Here is an 18,201-nt window from a genome sequence, read left to right on the forward strand (position 1 = left end):
ATAAAGCATGCAAAATGTCGAGAGGTTCTGTCCTGTTCACAAAATATTAGACATGTGAGTACGTTTATATGCTATCATAAGCCGTGCATCCAGTATCCAAAAACACTAAATGTGATGACAAATAGTATGTAAACAATGAGGAGAATGTCAAGACTTTTTCAAACTACTTACTACTTTGAACCTTTGATTCCAACTGCGTGTATCCCATTTGACCATTCTGCACTGTTGTATGGCTCTGGCCGGTTCACGTGCCATCATCTTCACTAAGGGGTTAAAAACATGGCATTAAGTAAATGGTTCATTTTTCCAGATCTCATACCCCAGACCCAAAACCCTTTGAAATAATAAGGAAATTACTATTGTATGAAATAATAGCTCACCTCTTACTTAACACTTAACACTTAAATGGCAAATTACTAATAACCTGGCTGACGGCCAGCTGCTAACTTATTTCAAAGAGCTTCATTATGTTAAGTGCAAGGTGCTTTATTATTACATATAACAATTATTCGTGGTGAATCTTTAGCACAGACTGTCCTCCGCCATTCTGTAACAAGGTGGTAATTTAATTACAGTACATAACATTTCCACCTGAACCATGTGCTGCAGTTGACATAAGGGATTTTTTAATGAAGTGGTTATTCAGCCCTCAGCAAGAGGAGGAAAATGCATTACTATAATGGCTGTCTGTTCCCAAAAGAGCAATGCTTGGCCTCTATACCAAGAAAATATTAACAATTCAAGATTTATCTATTTTTTTTCTCAGTGACGATGACACGGTCACACAACTCTCAAATATTACATATCTCCTAATGCAAAAGCTTTAATTTTCTTTAACTTGAGACTAAAATAACTGAAAATATTAGATGAAAGAACATCGCCATGGAATCACCGTGACAAAAATTAAAAATTTTAAAACTAATTTCCTATGATATTATTGATCATAAGCCAGTGCAGCTATGCAGTGTAATGTACAATTATGCAGTAAATGAAATGTGGTTTACATAAATTACACAGGCAATGCAATGTAAATGACTGGCATTTTAACAATCAAATTACATGATGGTTTGCCCCTTTTTTTTTAAAACATGTCAACTTAGGTAAGAGGTTTGCAACATCACAAAGCCCATGCAACCCCCACCCCCACAATATATCCTATTATTATTATTATTATTATAATTATAATTTCTACCTTGTTGTATTGATTCAAAATAAATGCAATAATCGTGTTTCTTTCTTTATGTAGCATTTTTTTCCCCTTCATATGTGCAGTGTGTTAGGGAAAGGCTTCCTGTCAGAGGAGCACCATAGAGTGAGGGCAGGTATATCACCCCTGCGCTGAAAGTATGAGTCAAACAGAGATAAGATCTAGGGAACAAACAATCAACTGACAGGCAGGTAAATAGAAGAATGTGAAGATGAAAAGATACAGTTTGGGGTCTGTTCAGGCTTTACACTTCTCAGTTTTGCTACCGCCTTCAGGCGGCTTTGATTTTTTGTGTGTGTTTGCTGTGTGAATGTGTGAGTATGTGTGTGCAATACACAGATTAAAGAAGTAAGGGGGTGAAGGAGACTGCTCTGACATTTAGAAGCTTCAACAGGCTCTAGCGCCCACCTGCTCATCGACAAAGACTGTAGTTGAACAAACATCAGTCATTACATTGCAAACTACAGCAAGGCACTATAAGGCCATATAGTACGGTCTAGAAATTATTCCTGACGTAAAGATAGATGATTTGAAGGACAGAACAATTTATTTTGCAACCAGCTTTTTCACCGCACTGGAGCTGAAGTTGCCAGCTGTAGACAGACAGATTGGGCCAAAAAAAAAAAAAAAAAAGTAATTATATTTATAAATAAACATGTCCAAATGGTTTTGTTCATGCTAAAATATCCTTCATTTCAGTAGTGGACACACGACTGCTTTCATCTGACCACCAACTGTTTTGGTGTCAGTGTAACCCCATGCTTCACGATCAGGCCTTGATTGTCTCACTCTAAGTATCTTTGTCTTTCCCTAATTAATGAGCAGGAAATTGGCATTTTAAGGTTAATTCCTGAAAACAGTGGCAGAGAGGTTATATCACCTTGCGTGTCTTTCATAGGATTCAAATACTGTATTGTATTATGCCAAAATAAAATATTTTAATTGCATGTATGGATACAGTTTACATGTTTATAACAATAAGTCTGACTTCCTGTTTCAAAAGTAAAAAAATCAGGCAAGACAGTAAAATCATGTCTTTAATAGAGAGAAACCCATGCCTTAAAAATATACATTGTATTCTTCACAGCAGTGTGTCTTCATGTTTACGTCATTGATGTTGAAAACAGGGCTGATCAATCATCGAACTTCCTTCACCACACTCAGCGTTAAGAAATTACCAAACAGTTTCAACTGCTGTGCATCTTTTTGATAAATAAATCACATATTTTAGGACATAAAAATACACAACCTATGCAAATACCTGAGAGCCCTCACATCGGAAAGTATCAGAGATGATCGATCGGCACGCGTGTCTGGGTAATTTCAATATTCAGTGCCAAAATATACACCTTTCATATATTATTTCTTAAAAAATACAATTCACCTGAACCCTGCCTTTTACATTTTGTAAACATTTTTAAAATATAAAACACACACACACAAGTTCACAAAACTATTTGCATTAACATTTCAGCAGAAAAATAGACATTTAGCACACGCATTTGCAAGATTTACAAAAACATCCCCGCAGTCTGAAACAATACCAATGATTTTGATTTTCAAGTAAACTCCTCACTTAGAAGGAGATGACCTTTCTTTCCTACTGTTTTTTCTTTATTCATATGGCTGCTTCATTTCAAGAATTTCTAAGGATGTATTTTTTACATTACTATTAGATCAAGAAGCAAATACTCACGTACCCCAAAGTCAAATATAACCCGGGGAACAAATGAAAACTGAGAAAATAACATCCTGTCATATTTTTTACCCAGTTCATGCTAATTTAGTTCTGCTCAGTTTATTTGTATTCCTTCTTCAGGGGGATTGAGGAAGAAAATATTTGTAGCATTAATTTACATCTGATCATAGCATTATTAAAAGAATATGTTGTTTTAGGAGGACCCCTTTCCTAACAGATAAGGCTTCAGATAATAAATACATAAAGGAATGATATAATAGAGGAATGTATAGAGTCAGTATCACAGCTGCGAGGTGTAAACAATTTCCAGTGCCAACACTTTACAGACATTAGGCTTTTTTATGCTAGCTGGGCACCAGTTGCGCATAAGAGAAGCAACATGTAAACAGAGAAAAAAGCTGCCTTTTGATCACAGACAGACATTGAACAGGGAGGAATAAATCACTGAGTTTAACCTTAGAGAATTATCAACTTGTTATGATGCTGACCAGTAGGAAACTAGTAATGCCAGACTTGTTCTGATGACTGTTAAAATAAAAAATGGTCATCAGACAGCAAAACTTAATTTGCAATGTGTCTCCAAGACTGATTTTTTCAGAGAAAAGACCGACCTGTGTTCTGCCAATGACTATTTTCCACTTTACCTACACTTCAAGAAAAAAAAAAGAGCAAAAAAACAGCTGTCAATAGTCAGGTTGGAGACATAAAGTGCAGGGCCAACTGTACAAAGCACAGTCTTATCAGTTTCACAAGGAGAGACAGTAACTATGAAAGAGCTGCGGCAAGCCTTACTGATTGAAATCTGTTATTGAACACACTGTAGATGATGGACAAATGATTTGGAAATAGAAAGCGGCTAATCTCTTACTTGCCATTTACATTTTGCATACTAATGTCAAAGCAGGTTTAAAGAGGAATGCTACAGTTCTGAGAAGTGCCTTCTCACTTTACCTCATGCGGTCCTCTTTTTTGACGCACTTTGTATGCGGTCATACCCATGACAATATGGCAACACCATTCCAAATGCCCACCATCAAGAATTCTCTCTTTTCCCTCAATTCCCATTATGCAGTAACTTTAAGGTGTTCAGCTGCAAAAAAGCTGACAGCTGCCATTCTCTGCAAAATGTTAGGCGCAAAGGACAGAGCACCTCAATAATAACTTTTGTGCAGAGTTTGTGATATTTCCCTGTATTTGTCATGACATACAAATAGTATGAAAAATGGCAATGACAAATAAGCATGTTTTTGCCGTGCTAGGAAACAGCACCGATAAAGCAGACCCTACCTGACCTTGTAACCAAGCACTGAAAAAAAAACCCACAACACTTGTATGATATATACACACAGCCATCCAACCTAAAGCACAAAGTGGATTAGATCAAAAACAGGGGCCTAAAGTATAGACTGAGGTACATCAGAGAACAGCAACCCATGCAGTACCCTGTATCCCTTTGGTATCCATTGCCATATCACTTTAAATCATCAAAATGCAAAGAGTCACCACCCTCTGCCATTTCACAATATAAGCGTGTAAGTCTGCCTGTTTTTAACTACGATGTTAGTTAAGAAATCTGTGCTCAAACTGCAAGCAAGACAATCTTTCATCTAAAAAAATTTCAATAGGAGCAACCAAGGAAACAAAGAAAAGGTCAGTTATTTTTGTGGAGTATGCTTTAGTTTTGCAGCTCAGAAATTTTTGTTTTTATTTATTTTAAAAAGATGAGGATAAACACTGCCATGGCTGAACCTTTTAGGGGCACAGAGATGGCAATTATCATTAGGCTACTCATTGTATACCTTCTTGTTCTCCTTTTGTTGGGATTTTGCTACATGGTCAATAGTTCTACCTTGTGAGTGCAAACTGAACAGAGGCTGATAGGGAGAGAAATAAGTCCAGATACAAGAAACAGATATGGTTTCATGAGATATAAATAAAAAGAATTACAAATGTGTATGCCAAGCACATATGTTATCACTATAATATATTAATGAAAGCCAAAATAACACTTCAAGCTTTAAAATCTTTAAATCTTAAAGCTTTCATGCTTCAAATTTTCATGATATATTAAAATACAGTATGAGTCTTTTAAATGTTACAGGATAAAAAAATGTCCGTTAAAAATTTTCAAAGCAGTTGGAGCTGATTTTTTTTGTTTTGTTTTGCTTTTTTGACATAATTTGTTTTAAAAGTACAAAATTTACAAGCCAGTTGCAGAAAGTTGGTGGTCTTCTTTTTCTGGCTTAGTAGTGGTATGCAAGTACTTCACCAGCCACTAATGATTGGAAAAACATGTTTTCTATAAGTAAATACTAAGCATCTGGGGCTCTGGGTAGCTCAGTTGGTAGAGCACGCACCTTATATAAAGAGGCTACGAGTCCTTGTCGCAGCAACCCTGGGTCTGACCGACAGCCATTTGCTGCATGTCATCCCCATTCTCTCATTTCTGTTTTCTGTCATTTCTCCAGCTCCTATTTAATAAAGGCCATAAAAGCCCGAAAAACATCTTTAAAAAAAACAAAACACTAAGCAGCCTACAAAAATGCATGATTTGCGATAGCAAATGTAAACTTAGTTAGCCAGCTAGCCCTGCTAGCATTGGCTTCTAGCATAGCTGGCCCATTAGTCAAGTTAAACAAAATAAAAGAAAAAAAACAGCCCTGCTATGCAAAATAATGTCAGTCTAAGTTTTTCAACAAAGGCTATCACATCAGCTGAATCTTACAAAGTGGTTGCTAAGAGGTAGTTTTCTGCTATCAGCTAGCCATATAGTCTTTTCAGGGTGTTAGCATAAGCTAAATATCTCTGTAAATATATATGTTCGAACATTTATTTGCATTTGTTAGAATCTTGTGGATAGGAAAATGTCTTACACCTCTCTTTAAATTTTGCATCCAAAGTTTTCAAATTCTCTTAACTTGCATTTTACAGGACTATAGCAATTAAAGCCTCAAAAAAACATTGTTGTTGAATTAATGTAATTTCTCAAAGCTTATTTTCAATCACTACAGTCCTAGTGGAAATATAAGCTAATGCACTGAAATTATGCAGTTACGCATGGCAATACAGAACCATAGACCTACTGAGGATGTCACGTCACGGCTGGCTAAATTTCCACAGCTGCAGATAGATACGATCAGAGAAAACCACACCACTGTCAATCAAGTCCAGATGGACACCAAGTTGCTTGCAGCTAGAACACACAGCACTAGTTAACCATATCGTTACGTGTATTGTTCATAGGAAAAACAATAAGCATTATGGGCCATGGTGAAAGTAATAGAAAAAAATAGAGAGAAAAAAGAAAACTGCACAGATCCTGTGTGATATGCCACAGGAAGTGAGCCAGTTCATTATCTTACTTCTATTTAGTCTGTTGAAGAATTCAAGAATGGTTTTATTTCATTGAATTTTAGAGACTACCTAAAGCTTTTAGCTCCATCATAAGTGTTAATTGTGACATTCTATCTGCTGAACTGCATTTGCATGTTTTCATTACTTCTTGAGGGTGAAAACATTTTTTGGAACAAAAGAATGATTACAAGACAAGCGCAACAGGAGACATTTACAAAGAAGAATAATGAAAAACTAGTCAAAGTCGTGTGACAGCTGCTCTGTTATACAATTCACGAACATTTTAAGAGAAAAAAAAACCAACTTACCTTCCTTCTTCTACGTTAACCTTTAATTAAATATGTAGAAAATGTGTCTTTGGCCCATACCTTCATATGATTGTTCAACTGTTCAGATTCACAATAAGTAGCTTAAAAAGAAGTCTATGCTATGATTGTGCTACACTTGTCTACAGTGTCATTCAACTGTGCAGTCTCAGCGGCCTGGGGTTAAGGACGGATAACAGGCTATTGCTCCTTTCCCTTCTTATTCCTTCCCTACATCCTGATCCCTCGCCTTACTGGAAGGTGTGTTCACCGCGGACTATGTGAGAGGAAAACTCATAGCGGTCTTTGCTGCGGTGGCCGCAGATGTTGCATTCCAGCGGATCTCTGTATCCATGGCAACCCATGTGGATGGTGTACATGACATGATCCAGGAAGAGCACCCGACAATGCTCGCATTGGAAGGCCCGCAACTCCTGGCCCTCTCGTCCAAACACCCGCACCCCTTCCTGACTCACTGGCCTCTCTGTGGCGGCTTGCATCATCCCGGGCCCCATTCCTGCCCCACTTCTGGGTGATGCTTCTGACGCCCGCTCGCCTGAATAAACCACTGCTGGACTGGCTCGAGACCTGAGGCCAGGAGTGAAGTTGCTCCCGTGGAAACCTTGCCTCTCGTGAGGGCTGCTGCGAGCTGAGTCAGCAGAGTCAACTCCACTGTTGTTGGGAGACTCCTCTTGCCCTGGCTGGCGCAGCTTGCCCAGCCTGGTTAAAGCACTGGGGCCATTTGTGGTGGGATGGCTGGTGAAGTCATGGGGCTGAGGCGGCTGTGGAGGCAGCGTTTCACAGTTTCCTGGGCGCTCTGTTCGTTGGCCCAATGGCAGGACATGGTGGAAGAGGGGGTTGACCATGGGCACCACCTCGCCCATAGAGAGAGGGGGGCCTGGATGGTGGAGTATGGGCCGAAGAGTGTCCGATCCCAGATATGTGATGGCATTGCTGATGGCCTGGTCCATCATGTGAGCCGACATTATCTCAGCGTGCTTCTCATACTTAAGGCCCATCTCATAGCCTACTTCAGGGTAGCTGTAGCGTACCATCTTTTCACCTGTGTGTAATAGAGTGGCATTATGACTGTGTGGAACTAACTGATTTTATGAGATTAATCCACAGACACAAAACATAATAGGTTAAATAAAGGGCAACACTTATGATTTTAGCTAAAAACAAGAGAGAAAAATGGTGTGCACAAACGTGACGATTGCGTGGCGTCACGGAATTTCCTTTAAAGCCAGTTGAAGTTGTATATTGCTGATATCTCATGCTTTGTTTTTCATATTTTTGAGCTTGATAACCAGTGTGAACGATTCTAATTGTGTGGAAAGCCCCATCCATCTACCACTGCGCTGTTTAACCCCTCCAGAACAGGGATGCGGTGAGCTGTTTTCTCTCGATAAGAACAATGGCAAAGCTACAGGTGTACCTAACCACAGAGTGAAAAACATTTCCTTGCCTCTCTGTGAACTGCTTGCTCTAGCTTGCTCAATCTCTTTTTCTAATAGTGCGGCAAATAAAACCAAATTCAGAAAAAAAAATCAGTGCTCATAAGTTGGGCAGGGCTACTGTGTATGATTATATAATGTGGTATGATACAAAACAGAATAAGGAAAGAAAAAACTAACTTGAACTTTGTACATGCAAAAACAAAGAATTTGGTACAACATATTTCAAATACTCTTGGCATAAAAGTAGCAGAGTGTATTAAATGATAAAGAAATTAATAAAAGCATTCATACAAAGCATTTGTTAAGTCTAAATAACTGCTTGTACATATGACACATTTCTTTCATGTTTGCATAGTAGTTCATCAGTGCATCAGTGTTAACTACTATCTCCATGTCAGACTCATAAAAAACAAATGGAGGAGTTGGAAAGTCACATTAAATTATACTGCGCATCAGGTTGGTCCTCGTGGACACTTCTCACTGACTAAAACCGAGAAAGCCACTGACGGCTCGGCTATGTTTGAAATACCCACCCACAAATTTCTGAGGTGTGGTGCTCTTCCTCTTCCCCACATTGCTGTGCAACCTTTCAATAACGGGCGGCCGATCAAAGGAAGCCATGGTGTTGGGCTCTGCCATGGGCCTCGGCTCTTTAGGCACCTCACCTTGATAGGTTGAGACAGTAGACGGGAAGAATAGATTCTTAAGAAGAATATATTTTGGCATAGTGTTATCTCAACTATGGAATTTCTAACTTGGATACAATACATTGTAAAACATTTATATCCAATTTATGCCACTGAGGAAAACTGATGTAAAATTGCATTTTCTTTTAAATTAAAAGATCAATATATCAGGGCTATAATATGTGAGCTACAATTTTCAGAATGACTGGAGTAAACATTAATAATAAGAGGGAGAAAGTGCAGCTAGCAGCTGCACTTTCTCCCTCTTATTGTAATGATACAATGAAAAAATTGTAAATAATAATTAAAAAAAAAAATAAAATAAATAAAATATATGTATCAATATTTTTGCCAACACTGTTTGAGTGCCAATGGAGTGACTCCCTTACACTGAAAAATAACATGCTAAATGAACAGATCAAGTTTCTTGGGATGTCAAAAGATTTTTTTTTTTAACACAGCCTGAAATTTAACCATAACCTTAATTTACTCTTACCCTGTAAACCATCCTTTCATCTTAAGGGAAATGTTTTCTGTGTGCCAGAACTGTCTTTCAAAAATGAATGATTGCGTTGATGAGCTATTTGTGGCTAAGTGATTATGCGTTAATTACAAAAGTTGTACAAATGTATGAACAGAAAAAAAGACAAAATAATAAATAAATAAAAAGAAAACCAGTGCTGCATTAATGTTTTAATGGAGCTTTTAAAAGAATCACTCTTCTTTTAAAGAGATTTTTTCCATACAAGATGAATTGGATTCATTCCAACAAATTAATAATTTAACTGAGTAAATTTCAAAATGTTATTGATTAATTGCTGATTTTTAATTACTGATTTTCTCCTGCAATATCAACCTTTCCTTTTATTTTTCCCTTTTTACTCTTTCCATGACACTTTAAGCAACCTTCATTTTTTTTGGTTTCAGTTTTAAAAAAAACTCACCTGTGTAAGGGCCAGTGTTGGTATTGGGATCCAAGCCGATACCCTGCAGGTAACTATGGCAACGCTCCTTGTGTTCTTCTAAGGAAGTTCGCTGCTTGTAGCTCCTTCCACAGTAGTTACACTTGTGTGGTTTGCCAACTAAAAGTGAAGACATCCGAGGGAGAGCATATTAATTTCATTCACTGCTGCAGAATAAGAGAGTGGGTAGCATCCGATGAGATAACGCAACCTGCCACAGTGCTCAGGCAGTGCGTAGTAGTAAATTCTGTGTCAGTAGTACAAACAAACCAAAAGTGAGCCTCTGAGATCATGGATGTTCCACTACTAGTGTGAGGATTCCACACTGTTGCCAGACAGAAAGACAGGGCTGTGGGCGACAAAGATAGTTGTACCATAAAGTCTGCGTTTGGTCTCTGAAACATACAGCTAACTCCCACTGCTGAGTAAATAGCCGAGTTGATCATGCATCCCATGGTGGTGGTAGGAAACTAACTCCAATGTTAAACTGCTATGGAGGTGGAGTGTGATTCATTGTGCCATTTCTATTTTATTCAATTCCTTCCTACCTAGACAAGTGGAAAGATGAAGACACATCCGATTTATCTCAGTCAAGCCATCAGCCCATCTACCATTCTATCCATCCAACTTTCTGTATCTCCTAATGAATAGATCAATGGATAAGTGGTGTAATAAATGCATAAATAAAAAATAATAAAGACATATAGTTTTGAATTGACAGCCTCAACTAAACAATGTCATCATGAGCCTGCAATTTGTGTATGTTCTGTTTCATCGGGAAGACTGTGATCATGTGATCAATGCGCTGATGGGAGTTAAAAAGTAAAGTAGTATAAAGACCAAAAGTCTGTGCAAGGAGGCAGTTTGTGGTAGTGGACTGTTCCCCAGGAGTTCAGTGTTTAAGACTGTAAAACCAAGCGAATTTTGAGTTTAATAAGATTATCATGTTTCTTTTTCTACATCTAACCTACACAACTTTACTTGCCTTAACCTAAGCTGAGTAACTTAATGTGAAATGGATAATTCAGATCTTTTGATGTGGGGTTGTACGAGGTACATATCCATAGTTAACGTGTTAAATACAATAGATAGCAGTCAGTACGCCCCAAGTTTGGAGATGAAGGTTTATGTGTACATCATATTACAAATATGTGCAGCTTTGTTTCCACAACCATGATCTCTTTAAAGCCACCACACTACATTGACCAAAAAAGTATTTTTAACTGACTGAACACAGAAGCTGCTTGTCTATCACTCTCTCAATCAGTGTGTGACTTTTGTGAATCCAACTAAACACTTTTAACACCAGAGTCATGCAGATCAGGAGCTCCATGTTTAAGTTAAATCACTGTTTGTTTACGTTAAATCACTGTTTTTCTCAGTGGAGTCTGGCTTTGATGATAGGGATATAATAGTTTCATTTTCCTGCTAGAAATTGAAATTGTATGATGGAAAAAACATAACTGTAAAGCGGTGAAAATACTCTCAAATCTTTAACACCTGGATTGACATCAGTTTCCTTGTGCTGCGTTCAGATTTTTTCCATGAGCATTTAATCCTTTGAAAACTGGTTTGATTTCTTTCAAAAACACATAAAATATAACAGAAGAAGCATCATGGTAGGAAATGTCCAGCAAACTGATAAATACATTTTTTTTAGACATTAGATGTTTTTTTTTTTTCGCTTTTTCTTGAGGTCTTTTTCTCTTTATCTGTTTGTTTGTTTTTTTCTTTTTGTGAGCTTATTTTCAGGTAATTTAGTATTTCTTATAATTGTATTATGTTTTTTATACTAATTTCTTGCTATTTTTTGGGCCAGTTCTTGTTGAAATGCTATTTGCCTTCTGCCCATGTTTTTGAAAGAAATCAAGCCTATGTGCTCAGGCTTCAAATGGTTAAGTATGTAACTTTACGTTTAGTATGTAACGTCAATCACACAAATCGTAGCACGCAGATACGTTGACAGTAAAATTACACAAGCTGTTTTGAGGAGATCTTGAGGAGAATGAATTAAAAAAAAATATGCATAACCATCATCGCAAAATAGTGTATTAGAGTGAAAATCCTACGCAGGCAGACACTGCTGTTGATATAGGTCTGCTTCCTGTGGTGGAGTATTCTCAAAACTAATGTAATGACTCATAAAGGGACTGAGTGAAACGAAGGCTACATAAGCATACCGCTGTGACCCAGACACCATCATTAGTAATGCGATGTAGTAAGACATTCACTGAGATAATGGTGACTATCTCAGTGCTATTACTAGAAGAAGAATTGCGGATGATACGGTGCTCTTGTCACTGTGAGAACAGAGAAACCAAACATGTTTCAGTCTGAGACTCTGAGGCTGTAACACACAAACACACACACATTTAGAGGTAGGTGATAGTTCACACGTGAACATAAGCACTCTTTCTCCCACAGAAAGGGACGTTGAGTTTCTTCTTTTTTTTAAGCACTAAATATGTCCTACAAGAAGAAGAATTACTCAAAACTGATTTTTTCATGAGCTGTAAATGTTACATTTTCTTCCCTAAAGAACTTCTTGATGATTTGTGTGAGGCAAACAAAACCCACTTGTTACAGAATGACAGGGCCAGTCATGGCCGATCTTGCATCAGCAGACACTTTTCTTTTTAGTAAATCCTGAGGCGTGATAAAAAAGGTTTTCTGCCATATCCGTCATCAGTACGCTTTTGGTTTGTGAATGACATTTTATCAGCAGAACTCAAAACTATATGGAGGGTTCATTGTAATTTTTTTTTCCTTCTGAGTATGAACTGATACAAAAAATGATGGCTAAGGACAAAAGGTTTCAATATTATTAAAAGATGGGTGGGTGTATCTGCAGGGTCATTGCAGTAATACTCATTCTGGGTTGTGAAAGAGTAATTTCTAAAAGAAACATCATCATGGAAATAATTTTCTTTGCTGCTTTCCAGCCGTGAAACTAAAACTCTGCTAAAAGTAGAGTAGGCAGTGTTCAATCAAGTATCACTCCCATGTTCTTAGTGACTCCCATCTACACACTCTCTCTCTCTCACACACACACACACACAACATAGACTTTATTACTTTTTCATATTTATATAACCACCCACACGCAACCTTGCGCAGATGTTGGATGGACCTGAGAATCCACCTTCCAGACGCTATTCTTATTTATGCAAATGGTCCACACTGTGCACTCAGACTCACTTGACTGATTGCATTTGGCTAATAAATGGGAACTTGCCCGAATTGAATTCTAACAGAATGTGAAATCCTTTGCCTGCTTATTGCAATATCCTCCCACTGACAACTGAGCCTCACTGGATAACGTCATTTTCAAACATTTGACCTGGCTTTAGAGGTAACAGCCAAATCCAACACACTTTTGTTCTCTCTTCTCACTCTGACTCTGGTCTTACATTTTCCCTCACCTGACCTCTCTTTCAATGCTGTATTTCCCTCTTTTTGGCTACACCTGCTCTTCTTGGCAGGGCACCAGGCCAGACCTGCCAGGTTTTCAGCACCCAAAGTCCCTGTTCGTAGAAGCTTCACAACAGCACAACTTGGCAACGTCACATCCCTCACATTCCGCACTGAATGACCAGAGAAACACAGGTGTAACTTACTACTCATGATTTTGCAAGGAAAAAATGAGCAGGAGGATGTGACAAACAAACTGAGTTGAACAATAAAGGAAGTGAAAGTAGGAAAGTAGTCATGGTTGAGGGTGGAAGACAGATGTGGAGCGATAGATATTAAGAGATGCATAAGAGAAGCGTCGAAGAAAAAACTGGGACAGAGATTAGAGACATGCAAACACACAGAAATTGTATGCAAACACATGGACGCACACCCAAACACACCTCTATCTAAAAAGAGAACTGTGTATGAGTAACCCTTGTGGGGGCATCACAGGCAGAAATGACAGTATTGTCTGACCTTGATTTCAAAGGTGCAAAAGAGGGGAGAGCACATCCTCTCTGATAGAAAAGTGGGTTACAGTTGAGAGAGACAGCCAGCACTCCCCATGTATTTCTCAACAGACAGATAGTTTCCTCCTTAGCTAGTCAAGCAACTCAGGAACAGCACGTCCTTGGTACCTAACCACAAAGCACTCACAGCGCTGTCTATAACAGACACAGATAAAAAAAACAAAAAAAAAACAAACGCACATCTATCCAGCAACAATATGAGATGGAGAGTCACCAACTAGCATGTATGGCTATGCTGGCTGCCGTAGTTCTTATATTAGATGCTCACAGTCACACAGAAGCTTTAGAAGGAAAAATATCTGAAGAACATTTAAAAGCATGCAATTTTCTGAATAATGGAAAAATTACACTTATCACAAAGGCTGGCATTATGTTGAGCCAGGCAGGGGCCTCTCACATTCTTCCTTTATGTCTGTATGAACATGGTTTGGCTTTCAGATGACACATTCTAGTCCTCAGATCATTGATTTCATTGATTTTTCAAGGTTCTTACATTATGTAAGAGGCAGACTTAGGCGATTAAGTACATTCAATGCATTGTGTAGACATGTGGCAGAAGCAAAATGTTAGGAAAAAATATTTTATCTGTTAAAGTGATTTTAGTCAAGCACAGCATTAAAAGCATTGTGGGTTGATGTTTTTAAGACTCCTAAGGCACTTCTGATAAAAGAAATGAACTCTCTTCTGGGTAAGAGAACTGGATGAGTAAAAAGGGAAGAGACAAGGGTGAGGAGGAGTCTTACCAGCATGAGTGCGCAAATGCCCGCTGAGGGCATCGCGCCGCCGGCAGGCGTAGCTGCAGAAGGGGCATTTGAAAGGTTTTTCGCCTGTGTGCAGCTTGATGTGTCGCAGCAGGTTTCCCTTCTGGGTGAACGAGACGCCACACTGGTTGCACTGGAACGGCCTGTCACCTGACAGAGGCAGGCACAGGAAGTCAATATCACACTCATTGTGGAAGATGTTTTGAAAAAGTATCAACAACCCGTCATGCTATTTTTTGTAACTAACTGCACTCAGTCAGCTTTTCTGCTTTTGTAACCGACAGCTGATTTTATCTCCTTGTGTGGAGGAACCACTGAGCTCTGCTTGATATTTAAGAAATATAGATATCATGCCTATCACGTTCCCCTTAAATGACATATGACTGCAAGAACTACTTCCAGCAGATGATTACCAATGACAATCAAGACACAAAACAACTGTTCAGTTCAATCTGTTTTGACAACCATGAACCCTATTTTGATTGTGTAACGGAGTAGAAATGTTATTCTATCAACTCAGGTACAGTAGTTGTGTCTGCTTAAGTGGACTAAAATAAAATGAACTGCCCCCTTTGGTAAAAAAATAAATAAATAAAATAAATAAATACAAATATATATATGTGTGTGTGTGTCTGTGTGTGTGTGTGTATTCATCACATCAGGTGCAGTGGCTATGCTGTGGGTATTGATGTAAGGACATATGGAACTTAAAGACATAGCTCGGATCTTTAAAAGTGGGGTTGTATGAGGAAGCAAGCAGGAGTATCACGCTGCAGCCAAGCCATGTGTTGCTTTGGAGGGGGGCAGCAGCAAACCATATTTAAACAACCTTAAAAAAAGTCTGACTTAACAACGATCAATATAAGTTTAAGTGCACATTCTAAATATTTTAACCGCTTTACTTCGACACCTTTCCATGGGGCACTGATGGTGTCATATTGCTCTTCACATAGCCAGACTCCATTGTGAAAAACAGTAATTTAACATCACAGAACACAGGAGCTGCCAGTCCACCACTGCCACCACAGTTGGTTTGTTTGTGTCATTTTGTGACTTTGGTGTTCAAAAGTCTTATTTCAGATTCACCAGTCACACAATAACACAAACAAACTGACCAATCAAGTCAGCGGTAGACCAGCATCCCCTGTGTTCAGTGAGCTAATATGAAATGGAGTCTGGTGGCTTTAACAAAAGCATTGATGGCTGTCAGCATCAAGATAAAGCAGAAAAAATTTTCACTATACTGTGCATTTAAGCTATTATTGATTAATTTGGGTGGAACTTTTTTTAGGAGTCTGTAATACATTTTGCTGCTGCCGCCATCCACAGCAGTACATTGCTTAGCTTCTGTGGCGTACTCCTGTCTGCTGTTCCGAACTGGCGGCTGCCAACTGCCATCTACTCTATGTAATGCTCTGACTATAGATACGTACCTTAAACCACCTCAAAAGATATCAACTATAAGAAGTATGAGCATTACATTATCACATCAAAAAGTGCCTATACTGCATTTACTTGTGTACATTTTCCACAGAAAATGCAATCTTTCCCAGAGTAGTGATTGGGAGTATGTGTGTGTCTCTCTCTCTTGCAGTGTAAGGTGGCCTTTATATCATGTGGAATGTTACAGTGCAGTACACACTTCTGATTTTACAGGAACTCACAACTACTGGTTGCTCTTCTAACGGCCAATCTTTTGATCTGCAGCCAGGTGGAAAAGAGAAATTTGATCCTAATGCTGTGACAACCAGAGCAGTAGTGGCGTCAGCTGGAACAGGTTGCGGGGGATTCCAGGGATACTTTTTCCCCGATAATAATTCCAAGTCTAGGCTATTGTCTTTAAACAAAAAAACAAACCAAGACAAAAAAAAAAAAAAAAAACAGAAAGCACTCCACATCAGCTACTTTTAATTGCATTTGGAAATATACTGATCGGTACCGTTTGGTTGTCGACTTCCTGCATCCGTTGTCACGTTTGGCTCAGATGATCCATCCTGAACATTGCTTGGGCTGTCAGTCATGGATTCCTCCAGTGCTACCCCTTCCTCCCCTGTTTGGCCTATTTCTTCAAGTGCTGGGCTTCTGTTGTCAGCCTCCTCCACTGTTTCTTCCTCTTGCTTAATTGTCAGTTCTGTAAAACAAAAACAATGGCAATCCTGAGATGCACGGCTTTCATTGTCAAATTGAGATGATGCAGGTTTCATGGGAGTGACAAAAGCCACCGAACATGCTCTTCAGAAACTATAAACCATACAGCAACAGTAAAATGGTCTAATTTTTTTGCAATGGATGGAATGTATTAGGTTAGGTCAAAGGAGCAATGGTCTACATCCCGAGAGTATAGCTCATGGTTGGAGTTGTGCGGATGTCAGGATGGACTGGATTGACAGTAGCTGTAATGAGTGTATCTGCTATAGACACAGGGTGACTTAAGAGGGATAGCTCTGCAAAATAATATAGAATTGAAGAGACATGTGGAGGGGGCATCCTAGTAACTTAGCAACTCAGCTCGTAGACAGCATTAAGATGGACTGACACACTGAGGGACAAGGGAGAGAGCTAGAGAGAGAGAAAAGGAGAAACAGGCTGGTCTGGTTCCTGGCTGTCCCTGGGGAGAAAGGGAGTGTCGGAAGCCCTGTAGCTTAGAACACCTGACTAGCAATGGGAGACCGGCTGGATGACAAGGGCAAACGATTGTATAATTGTGTGTGTGGGTGTGTGGGTGGCTGTGGCGGGAAACTATTCACCACCTGCAGTCTCTACTCATCAGTCACCAGCAATTAGTAATACTTGTAGATCAAAATAACTCCAGAAGATTGCAATACAAAACAGAAACAGCCACACTTGGTTTTGTTGACCTACAGTCTTGTTCCAATAATTACTTAGTATTGAACAAGCTGTATACTCTTCAGTCAGCTGGGAAATCAAAATATTCAACTAAATCCTCAAGCCTGTTTCCAACAACAAAGCCGAAACATTGCTGGTTGATTGGATTCTTTTATCCTGTAAGCACCACATGAGCTGACAGTTTAGGATAGATGAGACAATGCTTGAGCAAGACTCATATCTTTTGTTTGACAAAAGGCACGGATAATGCCACAGAAAAGAAAAAAAGTTCTTTGTCTTGGAATTTAACAGATTTCAAGTCGTTTACACGCTCTATGTTTTACAGTGTATCAGAGGTGTGTCCAAGACATTCTTTTGCAAGTAAAAAGGAAGTCGAAAGTCTTTGCATTCAAGTGCCAAGTCAAGAAAAGCATGTCCTAAATCAAGTTCCAAGTCCAATCCCAAGTCTTAAACTTTGACTTTCAAATCCAAAATAAGTCAGATTAAGTAGACTGTAAGTGTAATGGATGTAGCTGCCATGACATAACCCTTTGGTTTGTGGATTCCTGTTGTGAGGCTTTCAAGCCCAGCTTTTCGGCTGTTGCCAACTTAGTTTTTGGGGCCAGAAGCGACCAAATTTGGGCAAGAGGCTTGTGCTGTGGAGGGCAGAGCGGTGGATCTGATCAAGAGGCCAAGCCAATGCGTAACTTTTAGCCTTGTAAACAGGTGACTTGTATAAATATTCATGCCCCTGTGTAGTTGTCATGAAAAGTTAAATTAGCTATAGAGACCAAAACAGTTTTTTGTACCAGGTTGTAAACATGTTTAGTTAAGCCAGAAATGTTGGGCATTTTAACATGGGAGTCTATGCTGATTGATTTGCTTCTGAAGACAGCCTCAATTGGCCATTCACGGAACTGCAGTTTTTGGCACGTCTGTGTTGGCCTCGTTTTTCAGT

The 18,201-nt window shown here is 38.9% G+C and overlaps 1 protein-coding gene across 2 annotated transcripts in view; it reads right to left on the minus strand.

Moving 5' to 3' along the window:
* Positions 1-2,230: 2,230 nt before the first annotated feature.
* ikzf2 (IKAROS family zinc finger 2) overlaps positions 2,231-18,201 on the minus strand; it is a 31,434-nt gene continuing 15,463 nt past the window's right edge. For both annotated transcript variants that reach the window (XM_042494477.1, XM_042494478.1), the window contains exons 5-9: positions 16,357-16,548; positions 14,400-14,567; positions 9,656-9,793; positions 8,559-8,690; positions 2,231-7,628 (exon numbers count right to left, since the gene is read on the minus strand). In XM_042494477.1, the coding sequence (XP_042350411.1) occupies positions 6,817-7,628; positions 8,559-8,690; positions 9,656-9,793; positions 14,400-14,567; positions 16,357-16,548 (1,442 nt within the window). In that variant the 3' untranslated portion in view covers positions 2,231-6,816. The remainder of the gene's footprint in view (positions 7,629-8,558; positions 8,691-9,655; positions 9,794-14,399; positions 14,568-16,356; positions 16,549-18,201) is intronic.

The sequence above is a fragment of the Plectropomus leopardus genome, chromosome 10 (genome assembly GCF_008729295.1).
Source record: "Plectropomus leopardus isolate mb chromosome 10, YSFRI_Pleo_2.0, whole genome shotgun sequence".
Taxonomy (NCBI): Eukaryota; Metazoa; Chordata; class Actinopteri; order Perciformes; family Serranidae; genus Plectropomus; species Plectropomus leopardus.